The following is a 14,113-nucleotide window of genomic DNA, read 5'->3' on the forward strand; positions in this document are numbered from 1 at the left end:
CCTGTTCTGGGTGCCAGGATCCACCACATCTGTCACAGGGCTACAGGCTCCTAACACCCTGCCATCCACACGACATCTCCCACCCCAGGGAAGAACAGGAAGCCGATGCCCAAGATAAGCCTGATGTGAGCTGCTCTGCGGTTTCAACCGAGAACGCAGCTCATAGAGCGTCTGCGATCTAGCTGGGAAGTTTGCTAACTCAGCCAGTGAGAGGTAAAGGACAGAGAAAGCAAGCCCTGGCCATTGGGCCACTCATGGACGTCCACCATGGGAGCTGGGGCTACAACTCTGCTAGGTTCTCCTCTCTGCTTCCAAATCTACTTTGCCTCCAATCCACCTAATGCTGTTCACATCATGCTTTTACATGAGGTCATGTTTTCTCAAACTAGAATTCAGGGCCTAGAATTTAGGAGGGGCAATAGGTCAACATAGAATGGAAAACTAGAGCTCGAATAGAACTTCTTATGGTGGGTAATAACACTTCTTCACAAAAACATTGCCTACATTTCACAAGAAGTCATTATGAGCTACATTATATATAATACATGTATTTATATTACTCTGTAAATTATGCAAGATCTTGTGGAAAACCTTGTTAGTTCAAAATAAGAAATTCAGCATGAACTGGCAGCAAGTTCTATAACAAATTTAAAGAGTGTGTGTAAAGAGTTAACACAACTTTTTTCTCTTCTGCATGAGAATTTGGCTTGGGTTACTTTTCTAGCTCCCATCCTCTGAACACCAGATAAAGAGGAAACATCACTGCCTTAGGGGCCACACTGCCCCAGGAGAACTGCCTTTGGTTGGCAGGCTACCCCCAGCCTGGGAGTCTCAGCATGAACCTGAATACCTGCTGAGGCACCCCCAGCCTTGGAGTCTAGAGTGGTGTCACTCCTATAACCAGGCCTGTCCCCTGCAGGGACCCTGGGAGCTACGCTGATGGAGCTGTGACAGGAGCTGCCGCCCCTTCAGCCAGTATGTTCCTGCAGCTGATGATGTGAGGCTCAGAACCTTGTGCCAGACTGTACCTGAACTAGGACGTGGCGGCAGGCTGCAGGGGGGTTGGGGTGGGGGACGAGCCCCAGAGGATGCACGGAAGAAATGCCCAATGCTGCCTTTGTCCTCCTAGGTCAAGCTGAGGCCAAAAGCGTCTGGATGCCTGTGTGGACCTCAGAGCAAATGCTGATGAGCACGGCAGAAGCCTTCCCATTTCAATGGCTACACTGTGACCCACAGACTCATCACCCCACTGCTGTCCTCATAAATCCATTAGTGCTCGCTGCAATATTAGCCCAAGGATCTGCAGATATGTGCAGTGAGTGTAAGTGCTCCCATATAATTAGTTCACTACAAGAGACAAAAAGATCCCTCCTGAAATTGGGTTTACATAATGAATGTGTTAAGCAAAGCTTGTTTTTGTACAAACGACGCAGCCTGGGCCACGCAGGAAATCTGAATTCGCTGGAATGAATGCAATGAGGTTTGTGTGTAGATTCGAGGACACTTCCAAAAGTTCAGGAAAACATGGAAGGGTGGATAAGTTTATTTTGGTACAGAAGTTTTTAATTCATGTACTTTTTATAATATGCACTTTACATGAAGTTTTTTTTTTATTTATTTAAGAGACAGAAACCTTTTATCAGTTGGTTATTTCTTCAAATGCCTACAAGAGTTGGGGATGGGAAGACTGAAGCCAGGAGCTGGGGACTCCGGTACAGCAGCCAACACCTGCTGCCTCCCAGGGTACAGGCGGCAGGAAGCGGGAATCAGGAACAGAGCCAGGACCCATACCCAGGTACTCTGATGTGGGAGGCAGGCATCCCGAGCAATGCCGTAACTGTGGCACCAAATGCCTGTCCCACCATGAACTTTTCAGACTCCACATATGTATGGATTTCAAAATTTCTTGCACAAAAGTAAAGTCATCTTTTAATTCCGTTTCCCACAAACTTTTTAAAGTTCCCTGGTATAAAGAACACACGTGCTGTGGCTCTGATCCAGCCTAGTGCTCTGCTCACAGCCCTGCAGAAGGTTCTGACACACCTGTCCCAGAGGTGTGCAGGTGCTCGGGACTCACTCACCTACAGCACAGAGGTCTCAAAGCACCACGGACCATTCTAGATGTCTAAGAGGTGTCAGTGGTGAGAAGGTGGCACTCGGATTTATGCAAGACTAAGGCGGCAGGTCACATTAGTGACCGTCAATGGTATGGCTGTAATCATGAAGGAAGGGAGCCAGAGATATTACACATGCACACCCCAACAGGAGTAGATGCACGCAGAGATTCACAGGGTACTAACAGCAGTCACAGGGGTTCTTTAGGGAAAGGCCAAGGCAGAATGTCACCCTTCACCGCCTACATTTTATATCACTTGTATTTTCAAAATAAAAGTGCATTTTGGTATTATTTCTGTAATTAAAATTTAAATTGAAAATCACTTTTAAAAAGGTAATTCTCCCTTATAATATTTACAATTGAATTCCTTATTAATACGGAGCTTCTCCTAGCCATTGGAAATGTGATGCAGGAGCTGGCTGCTGTGGTGCAGCGGGTTAAGTCACTGCAGGAGACACCCCCGTCCCATATCAGAGTGCCTGGCTCCAAGTCCACATCTGCTCCACCTCCCCGCTAACGGACACCCTGGGAGGAAGCAGAGGATGGCTCAGGTACTGGGTCCTTGCCACACACGGGAGACATGGATGGAGTTCCTGGCTCCTGGATTTGGCCTAGCCCAGTCAGGTATTTGAGAAGTGAGCCAGTGGATGGAAGTTCACTCCCTCGCTCTCCTTCTCTCCCTCTCTGCCTTTCAAATAAATAAAAATGTAATAAATAAATCTAAAATATGACTCAGTTTACAGAAATGCAGTGTATCTATCAGATCTTCAGACAAGAAAGAGCAAGTGGCTTATGTCATTGTATCATGGGAAGACAAAGGGGGGCTCTCAAGGCACACAAATCACTACACATATACAAACCATTGGAGGTTCCATACCCCTGACAATGTGCCCGTGAAGTGGTGCAGGGGCTCAGGCTGCCACATGTGACGCTGGTACCCCATATCAGAGTGCCAGTTTGAGCCCAGCTGTTCCACTTCCCATCCAGCTCCCTGCTAATGCACCTGGGAAAGCAGCAGAAGATGGTCTGAGTGCTTGGGCTCTTGCCACCACATAGGAGACCCTGATGGAATTGCTGGCTTTGAGAAAACTTTTGTGACCCAACTCAGCCCCAGCTGTTGCAGCCATTTGGGGAGTGAACCAGTAGACAGAAAATTTTGTCTCTCTCTCTCTCTCTCTCTCTCTCTCACTCTCATCATGTCATTCTGCCTTTCAAATAAATAAAAGTAAATCTTAACAACCAAAAAGGTCAAAATGACCAGAACCCCAAGAAAGCTTCCTAATTTTCTAAACTGTTAATCATAAGGATCAGTGACTGTGACCACAACGCCCGGAGGAAACACAGATTGACAAGAATACTGGAAAGAGTCTTGAAACTCCCATGTCTGTGCCTACCTCTATCCAGAAGATTCTGTCCGCAGATCCATGTTAATGTTTCTCAACCTTTTTTTTTTTTTTGGGGGGGGTGGGGGGGTGGGCGTGTAGGAACTCTCTAGATTTCTTTCCACACCAGAGATACACCACATCCCTGTAAGCACTGTGTCTCTTATGGAGGTGGGGGGAGGTACATCAACTATTGTAAAAGTCAAGATTTTTATCATACCTCCTCCAAAAGCCAAGTTTCGCCCCCGCCCCTGACAAAACTGGAGATTGCTCCAGGTGCTTATGGCCCGCCCGCTACATCTGCAGGTCCCACACACAGAGATGTAACCAACCAGGGATCAAAAACAACGTCTGTTAGTGTGTCTGCACTGAACATGTAGAGACTTCTTTCCTTGTCCTGATCCCCTATACAACACAGTATAGCAACCATTTATACAGTATTGTTGTACCAGGTACTTACGTCATCTAGAGATCATGCAAAGTACACAAGAGGATATGTGGAGACAGTAGGCAAGTCCAGCACTGTTTTAAACAAGCGACTTGAGTGGCCATAGATTTTGGTATCCACAAGCACCCCAGAAGCAATCTTCCAAGGACCAAAGGATAATTACATGTGTGCACAGAAAGTGGGTGGACCAGATGTATCTTCCACTTTCTTCATCCTGTTTCCTAAGTGGGTTAGGCTCTCCACAATAATCAAACATTACCTTCACCAGGGTAGATAGAGCGCACAGAGCCATTAAGGAAGGAAGAAAGAAAGTAAACGGTTCTCAGAGGATGAACACAAAGCAGGAGAAACGGTTTTGATTAAGACTCAAGCCAGCAGCTCTGACACAGCCCAGTGTCCAGGCTACAAGGCTCACAGCAGCGATGAGAGCCATGTTGCAGCTCCCCAGTTCTTGTTTTCCTGCCACGCGCCCATGAGATCCTCTCGGAAGACGAGACTGAAACCCATCTGGTGAGGACCACCACAGGTGTGCCCGAGTGCCAAGGACAAAAGGGTCCAGGCAGCTTCCTCTAACCCAAGACCTCCCAAGGTGCACAATCCTTGAAAGCCCACAGGAACCAACTGTTCTGAGACAGGCTGGTCCTGCTCAGAGACATCTGTGACTTCTGAAACCACGCTTCATCCCTGGGGAGGAACTAAAGGGGGACTGGGGACTGCTGACGTAGCAGCCCAAGACTGTACCCAGCAAGACCACTGGGAGCAACAGGAGATCAACACGGAAGAGACACAGCTGAAGCCGAATGTTCCGGAATTATCTGACTGCATATTCTCAAACCTTCTCTCCAGTTACTCCCCAGTAGGGCGCATCCTAGAATCAAGTCTTTCCAGTCCTCAGAGTTAAAGAAAAGGGAAGGGAAAAACAGAGCAAGAAAGAAAGGAAAGAGGGAGAGAAGAAAGAAGAGAGGGAAGAGAGAGAGGGAGGGAGGGAAGAAAGGACACCTATATAAGGGGTCTTCAAAAATTCCATGGAAAGCACATGCTATGGAGTAACTATGCATGGATTTGCTTTTTTAAAAAATTGCTCCCAAGTAAACTTGACTTCTAATTCTGTTTTTCACTAACTCTTGAAGTACCCTCACATTATGTGTGTGCACACACACCAGAAACAAGCCTCACAAAACACCACTAACACTCACCTTTACAAAGGCAATGTGTGTTCCAATATACTCCAGTCTAAGCTCACGTATTTTGCTTTTTAAATGCTGGTCACAGCCGTTCAGATGATGCCCCCATCCACGCATGGGCCATGACCCCAGATTTTAGAACACAAATGTATTCCAACCCCTGTGATCCCCAGATGAGAAAGAAAAGACTCAGATTAAACCCGGGGTCACAAGGCTATTTCCTGGCAGGAACAGGCTGAATTCAGACCACGGGTAATTGTTGGCTGTTATTAGTGTGATAATTGGAACTCAACTTGCCCCCGCTTCCCCTGCCCACACTGCCAGGGTACCACTGCCCGTCCTGGACTTCTTTTAATGTTCAAAAGCCCAGGCACCTGATGCTATATTGATTCTGGTCCCAGGGCACAGTCCCAATCCAGTGGGAGCTACGGCAGGACTTTGGGAAGGGATCAGATTGTATTTGGGCATTGGGTGGGGCCTCCACCATTGATTCCCAGTGGTTTTGATTTGGGGAAACTAGGAAGGAAGATTAGGTAGGCGTGGTTGGGCCAGTTTATTTTCTCCCAATAATTTTTGTGTAGCACTGTATTGTAAGTCCACCCCCTCACCTGTCAGTCCTGTGCACACAGCTTCCCATAATGCATCTGTACCTCATCCGGGACCAGGAAGGAGGAGACACCATGATGCGATGGACACATGGAAGTTAAGCTCCACATGGAGGCACCATGAAACTCCCAGAAAGCTTCATGCATGCTAAATCTACCTCATCTGAATATTCAATTAGGGTACCACCACCCAGCCCGTAAGAGAAGACTGATGATTTGGGAGCAGCCCACCCTTTGCTCTTGGCTTCTGGACCATGTGTATGGGTTCTTCTGGGGTCCCACCCTCCTCCTCCCCACAGGCAACTCTGGCCCACTCATGACGGGCGTCTCTCCACATGGGATGGCCCACACTCACACGTGAATGCATGCTCACTCTGTCTCACTCTTGGGTAAGTCCCACTCACACTTATACAGGTGTTTATTCTGCTTCTGCTTTGAATTCTTATCTCTGTGGGAGCAAGAGCCTAGAATGAAAACCAGGATATTTATGCCCACAACAGCTCTGTAAGACAGGGAGGCAGACAGAGACAGAGACACTCCTCCTCCTCGTCTCTCCACATGATGCTCTGTGCCACCTCAAGACCCCTACCCAGAGAGCCTGAACCAACAAGACCTGCCCGATCTTGGACTGCAAACCTCCAGAACCATGAGCCAAAATAAACCTCTTTTCTATATAGGAATTTCATTATAGTAGTGAAAAACAAATACACTATGGCTTTCATAAAAACCATGCAAAACAAACCCAGTGCGGACCAGAAAACTATGTCTTCCACTTTAGCCTCTGGGGTCCCCAACATGCACTCTACGGGCAGTCTTGAAAAAGTTCATCAGAAAATGTGTACTGTGAAAAAACTATGCATGGATTTCAAACATGGTTTGCACCAAAATAAACTTCTCATTTAGCTCCATTTTCCTACAGACTTCTTGAAGTCCCCACATGTTAGCTGAGTTTCACAGAGCAGAGTGAATGACTTTCAGAGTTCTGTCTCCCACTTAAATCCCTGTGGGGTCTCAGAAGGGAGGACCACTCTGTACCCCTGGCTTCCAACAGTGCTCAGCAAACCACAGTCTGCAGGGCAAAGCTGGCCGGAAAGCTGTTTTATCACCAAGTTCTGTTACCACACAGCCAGGCCTGGGTTTCACCTTCTCTCTGTGGCTGCTTTTCTGCTCCAAGGGCAGAGCTGAGTCACTGTCAAGGAGGCTGCATGGCCGACAAACCCTACAGTCTTCCCTATCTGCCCCTCTGGCTTATCGGATCCTGCCAGACTCTTTGCAGTAACTGTAGTAAAGCAGACACAGCATCTTATGTGTGTGCATGTGTACATTTGGAGGCGCACGCGTCAGCAGCATTGTGTACATTCACACTGCCACTGCTCTGCCACCATCCCCACCACCCGCCCCCAGAACTCCCCAGACCGAAACTCCGCACTCATTCAATGGTAACTCCCCGTTCTCCCACCCACTCCCTCAGCTCCTGGTAACCACTGTTCTTCTTTCTGCCTCTGCGAATCTGGCATGGCCACTTCCGGGAAATTCCATTCCATTCCTTTTCTTAGAACCCTCAGTAAAAGGCTACCTGGTTTACACTGAAGTCAAGACACACAGATCTATCCTCGGGGCTCCTGGCGCCCCCAGGTGGTCCCTTCCAGCCCCAGGATGCCCTGCCCCCACGTACCACCCACTGCACTCACTTGGGCGTGTGGGCCTCATCCACGCGGTGGCCCAGCTGGAACTCATGGGATTTGCTCCGATGCAGGGCTGTGAACCCCGGGATCAAGTGGATCAGCTTTCGGGAGGAGGGTGGTGGGGTCCCCGGCGGCTTCAGCTTGTTCTTCCTCCTCATGGGTGGCGTGCCAGGTGGGGTCACGGTGGTGACGATATTGGGCGTGCGAGGCGGGGTGCGGACTGCGTGCCTCTGCCGCGGTGATGGGGGCAGGGAACGGTGGCCTGACTCCAGTGGCGGTGGCGGGCACAGGCCTGGGTAGGCGTCCACAGTGAGCCTGTCCACATGGGTGTAGACGGGCGCCCCCGGTGTGGGGCTGGTGTGACAGTAGTGCTGGACACACTTGGATGGGACCCTGGGGCTCTGGGAAAGATGGGTGCGGATCCACGGGGTGGGCTCGGGGGGGCACACGGGATTGTTCTCCTTGCCCGTCTCTGTGGTGGGCCACTGGATGGTCCAGTCTTGCTTGGAAAGGTTTCCTCCTGCATTGGAATAAAGGAATGGAGAGACGATGGGTAATCGGGTGAGTTGTACCTGTGCACCATTATATCAGATGCATGTCATACCATACGCATCTTACACCATATGTGTACCCCATTGAGTGCACGCTGCATTGTATATTCACCATATGCACACTACATAATCCACTCACCCCATCGAAGGCATGTTATATCATATGTACATTAGACTATATGCATCCTTACATCATATGCACATTACATCAAAGATACATTGCATCTCACATCAAAGATACATTGCATCATATGAATATCAAACGCACATTACAGCACACATGTGTTATACTATAAGCACATAATACTATATGCATGTATCACTACATGCACATTACACCCTAAACATGTTACATGACACACATTACATCATATGCATTTTACATCATCTGCACATTATACCACATACACATTACATTATAAGCTTATTTACATGAATTCAGTCACATCCACTTGGCCCCTCAAAAAAAAGAGTGAAATCCCTTCATTAGCCCCCATTCAAAATTCTTGACTTCCACTGGCCTATGTCTGGGAAACCCACAATTCAAATGCCCTGAAAAGCAAAGGAGTGAATCCCCACCTCTGGCACTCCAACAGGTCCCAGTTCCAACATTCTGGAGGTGATTTAAAGGATTTTCCAGGATAATTTTCCCATACGTGGTGATGTTAATACCTAACCCCATTTGGGATTCATAAATTCTGCACAAGCCAAGCTCCCCTTGGTCCCCTGTGACCACTTATTTGGCCACTGATCTACCTTACCATGTGCTCACTCATGCATTCACCCACAAGCATTTGCTCAAAGCTGACCATATGCAAAGCAGCACTCTTGGAAAAGGCACAGCAGGAACCCACAGACGAGGCTCTGGCCTCCTGGACTTGTCTCCTGCCAAAGCAGAGACACAACAGACAAGCAGACAATCGCACTGGGAACAGAAGTCTACACAATGGAGTGATAAGGCCAGTATGGGCTGAACAGACTGTGGTCCAACCAACCATGGAATACAGCTCAGCCATAAGAAGGCATGAGGCAGAACACCCAAGACAACCAGGGTGAATGCCCGGGGAATGAGGCTGAGTAGAAAAGGTGGATACATGAATTTACACAGGGGATAAAATTACATAGAACTAAATACACTGTGGGTACGAGGAAAACTGGGGAAATCGGAGTAAGACCAGGGGATGGCATCAACGTCAAGTGTCTTGTGCTGTTGTACTATTGTTCTGCAAAATGTGACCACTGTGGGAAACTTGATAAAGCTTACCTGGGATCACTCTGTATTACTGTTTTGAAAAGCAGACAGAGAAACACAGAGATCCTCATTCACTGGTTCACCTCCCAGAAGTCCACAACAGCCAGGGCTGAGCCAGGCCAAACCCAGGAGCTGGGAACCCAATCCCGTTCTCCCACATGGGTGGCAGGCAGCACAACACTTGAGCTGTCACCTGCTGCCCCCCAGGGCCCGTATTAGCAGGAAGCTGGACCTGAGAGAGGAGCCAGGACTCAAATCCAGGTACAAACTCCCATATGCGAAGTGGGAGTCCCAAGTGGCATTTTGAGCACTGCACCAAATACCTGCCCTATAACAGTTCTTACAACTGCACACAAATCTTCAATGACCTCAATTAAGAAGTGGATACCATGAAGTAGAGTAGAATCATGCTTACCAGAGTGGTGATTGTGGTGGGGAGGGGGGAAGGAATGCAGAGGGGAGAGTTAACAGGTACCCGGTGCAGCGGAATAGGAGGAATGATGGAATGCTGTGAAACACAGAAGAGTGACTTTGCCTGATGACAATTAATTGTATGTTTCAAAATAACTAGTAGGGAGGATTTTCAATGTTCCCAACACAAAGAAATGACAAACGTTTAGGGATGGAAATGTCACACTGTACCCCATACATATATACAATTGTAATGTATCAATTTAAAAAATTTTAATAAATAAGCAAAAATTGTAAGGAAATGATGGGCCAGGGCAGGCATAAAGGAATCCCAACTTGTAGCAAACCAGCAATAATAATAATCATGACTGTAACAACCATGACAAGACCTAACGCACAGTGCATCTGACAGTGTACAAAGTGCTTTCCGAACACGGACTCACTGCCCCCTTGAATTAAAACAACTCATTTTGTTGTTATATATCCATCATGGAAAAAGCTGAAAACTCAGATAAGGAGAAAGGCAATGTCGTTCTTTTAGCTGAAGCATCATCCTTACTAACTAATGGGCAGTGGTGCCTTCCCAATGGTTTTCTGTGCACTGGTTTGTTTTCCCAAAGATTAATTTATTTATTTGAAAGCCAGAGTTAGAGAGTATGAGAGAGAGAGAGAGAGAGAGAGAGAGAGAGAATATCTTCCATCCACTAGGCACTACCCAAATGGCTGCAACGGCCAGGGCAGGACCAGCTGGAAGCCAGGACCTTCATCTGGGTCTCCCACATGGGTGCAGGGGCTCAAGCACTTGGGCCATCTTCCGCTGTTTCCCAGGCCATTAGCAGGGAGCTGAATCAGAAGTGGAGCAGCCAGAACACAAAGTATCTATGGGATACTGGTGTATCATGTGACAGATGAACCTGCTGCACTACAATGCCAGCTGCCTTTGCCCTGATCTTTAGGGGGGAAAATGCTCTAAGCACTGATTTCATTCTTTGCCTTTTTTATGGTTTATAATGGGACTGTTTTATATCTCCCGTTTAATTTTTTTATCTTAGTACACAAAAGGTGATTTTGACGTCCATTGTGTGGATAAAGAAGCAAATTCAGAGGGCCAGAGTTAGGTGCAGCAGGTAAAGCCACTGCCCGCGAAGCTGGCATCATGTATGAGCACCAGTTTGAGTCCTGGATGCTCAACTTCTTTTTTTTTTTTTTTTTTTTTTTTTTTTTTTTTTTTTTTGACAGGCAGAGTGGACAGTGAGAGAGAGAGACAGAGAGAAAGGTCTTCCTTTGCCGTTGGTTCACCCTCCAATGGCCGCCGCGGCCGGCGCGCTGCGGCCGGCGCACCGCGCTGATCCGATGGCAGGAGCCAGGAGCCAGGTGCTTTTCCTGGTCTCCCATGGGGTGCAGGGCCCAAGCACCTGGGCCATCCTCCACTGCACTCCCTGGCCACAGCAGAGGGCTGGCCTGGAAGAGGGGCAACCGGGACAGAATCCGGCGCCCCGACCGGGACTAGAACCCGGTGTGCCGGCGCCGCTAGGCAGAGGATTAGCCTAGTGAGCCGCGGCGCCGGCCCTGGATGCTCAACTTCTGATCCAGCTCCCTGCTAATGTGCCTGGGAAAGCAGCAGAGGATGGCCCAACTGCTTGGGTCCATGCACCCACGTGGGTGACCCAGAAGAAGTTCCTGGCTCCTGGCTTCAACATGGCCCAGCACCAGCCATTGTGACCCTCTGGACAGTGAACCCGTGGATGGAAGATTTCTCTGTGTCTCTCTCTCTCTCCCTTCTCCCCCACCCCCATCTTGTAATTCTCTCAAAGTAAAGAATTAAATCTTGAAAGAAAGAATGAAACAAGGGGAGGGGAGGGGGAGAGGGGAGGGGAGGGGAGGAAGTAGTTAATTCAGAGATGAAGATGGCCCAAGGTTATCATTAACAAAAGTGATAATTGGCAGCCAGGACTGAAGCCCAGCAGCTTGGCCACCCTCAAAACCAGGACATACAGAGAGCTAGCGTTTGCATTTGCCAAAGACCACGAACCAGCACAGATCAAAACAGGAAGGATGCTGAACCAAGGGTCTCCCTTTTCACTCCTTTCAGAGTTGCGGGAACATTCTACTGAAGCCACCATCACGACGCTATCTACTCTGCAGTATTTATAGTGCACATTACCCAGTGATGGAGGGGCTCAGCTCTGGAGTCGGGTGACGTGAGCTCCAAACCCAGCTCCCCCGCTTCCTGGCTGTGTGAACTGGGGCACTCCTCTAAGCTCCCCGAGACTCAGTTTTCTCTTCTGTGAAATAGGATGGTAATAAGACAGACCTCAGGGACCAGGACGAGGACCAAGTAACTGTCTTAGCAGAGCTCCTGGTATGCAGCAGGTACTCTATAAATGTCAGCAACTCTCACGGTAATTCTCAACACTGTGGTGATACGTCCGCATCTGCTACATAGAGACTGGGTGTGAGCGCTGTGCACGGGCCCCTTTAGTACAGCAGGGAGGCTGAAGAACTCCGAGAGCCGGAGGCAGAGCAGGGCCAAGAGGAGATCAGCTCCTCCTCCCTCCAGCAAGCTCTTCACTGATGCACAAGCCCATGGTCAGATTAGCCTAAGCTGAACATGTTCAAGAAAGTCAATCTATTTATATTAAGCAATCTCAACCACTTGCTGCAACACAAGGCTACAGAGGAAGAAATCCGGGTTGGGAACCACAAGGATCTGGCTCAAATCCTGGTTCTGGGGCCGGCACTGGGCACAGTGGTTAAGATGCAACATGGGGCCGGCGCCACAGCTCAATAGGCTAATCCTCCGCCTAGCGGCGCCGGCACACCGGGTTCTAGTCCCGGTCGGGGCGCCGGATTCTGTCCCGGTTGCCCCTCTTCCAGGCCAGCTCTCTGCTGTGGCCCGGGAAGGCAGTGGAGGATGGCCCAAGTGCTTGGGCCCTGCACCCGCATGGGAGACCAGAAGCACCTGGCTCCTGGCTTCGGATCAGTGTGGTACGCCGACCGCGGCGGCCATTGTAGGGTGAACCAACAGCAAAAAGGAAGACCTTTCTCTCTGTCTCTCTCTCTCACTGTCCACTGTGCCTGTCAAAAAAAAAAAAAAAAAAAAAAAAGATGCAACATGGGACACCTGCATCCTATATCCGTGTGCCTGGGTTCAAATGCTGGCTCTTTTTCTGCTTCCATCTCCCATGTGGGTGGCGGTGATCCAACCACTTGAGCCATCACCTGCTGCCTCCCAGGGTCTCTGCATCAGCTGGAAGCTGAGCCAGAACGCAAACCCAGGGATTCTGATATGGGACATAGACCATCCCAACTGGCATCTTAAACACGGAGCCAGCACTCTCTCTAAGAAGCCATTCTTTAGCCTGAGTGCACTGGTCTTGAAATTCTGAAATCTGAGCTCAGCTAAGACAGCACCAGGCTCATGGTGGATTTTGTATTTACAAAGACACAGCACAGCTCAGTCCAGCTCTCCTCCTGTCTCTTCTCCCAGCCCATCCCGGAACCTCCAAAGTAGATAGCCCATGACCCTGAAGTACACACAGGCCAAGCACATCACCCACCGCCTGACACCCTCAGAAGGGTGAGTGATGCCCCTGCATTTGGAAGATGTGCTTATGAACCAAAGGAAGAATTCCTTCTCATAAAAACGCATCAAACAAGAAAGTAGGCATTTGTATCCTGCACAGGTGACCCTACCCTCTGTGATGTGATGGCTGGGAATAAACCTGTCCCTACCCTAGCTTGTGGTGCCTTTGTTACAGCAGCCCCCAAAACTCACACTGTCCTCAACATGTGCTGAGGACTCACCGAGGAATCATCATATGAATGAGAGCACTTGGAGGGCTTGTGCCCATGTCATTGGTGGTGGATTTAGTGCTCCTCGTACCTGTCCTGTTAGGTAGCTGTTATCAATCCATTTTATCAAACAGCATCCCTAACTAGAAAACCTACAACCTGAAATGCTCCAAAACCCGAAATTTCCTGAGTGCCGACATGAAGTCACAAATGGAAAATTCCATTCTGATCTCCTGTGACAGGTAGCAGTCAATTGCAAGTGCACTAGAAACACTGTGTAAAATTAGCTTCAGCTGATGCAAATCAGGTGTATTAGCAACATAAGTGAATTTTGCATTTAGACTTGGGTCCCAACCCCAAGATACCTCACTGTACATATGCAAATATTCCAAAATCAAAAAATGCCTGACACACACCCCTCCAAAGTGTTACAAAGAAGGGATACTTGATGTGTATTAGGTAAGTCATAGCATTTGACTCAGCCCCCAGAGTTCACCTCATCTGAGCCAGCTCTCACCACACCCCATAAAATACAGTTCCTCCGAGCACACACACACACACACACACACACACACACACACACACACTGCATCAGGTTCAATTAAGTACTGATTTGCCTCCAAGTTTCTCTTCCTTCCTTCAAGTTTTTCCAAGTCTGAGAGAGGAGAGAAAAGCTTCAGTCCC

At 48.7% G+C, this 14,113-nt stretch overlaps 1 protein-coding gene across 2 annotated transcripts in view; it reads right to left on the reverse strand.

The window, feature by feature from the left end:
• Nucleotides 1–14,113, reverse strand: part of KSR2 (kinase suppressor of ras 2) — a 435,190-nt gene that overhangs the window by 252,667 nt on the left and 168,410 nt on the right. For both annotated transcript variants that reach the window (XM_070065978.1, XM_070065979.1), the window contains exon 4: nucleotides 7,427–7,940. In XM_070065978.1, coding sequence (XP_069922079.1) covers nucleotides 7,427–7,940 — 514 coding nt within the window. The remainder of the gene's footprint in view (nucleotides 1–7,426; nucleotides 7,941–14,113) is intronic.

This window comes from Oryctolagus cuniculus, chromosome 21 (genome assembly GCF_964237555.1).
Source record: "Oryctolagus cuniculus chromosome 21, mOryCun1.1, whole genome shotgun sequence".
In the NCBI taxonomy this organism is placed as follows: Eukaryota; Metazoa; Chordata; class Mammalia; order Lagomorpha; family Leporidae; genus Oryctolagus; species Oryctolagus cuniculus.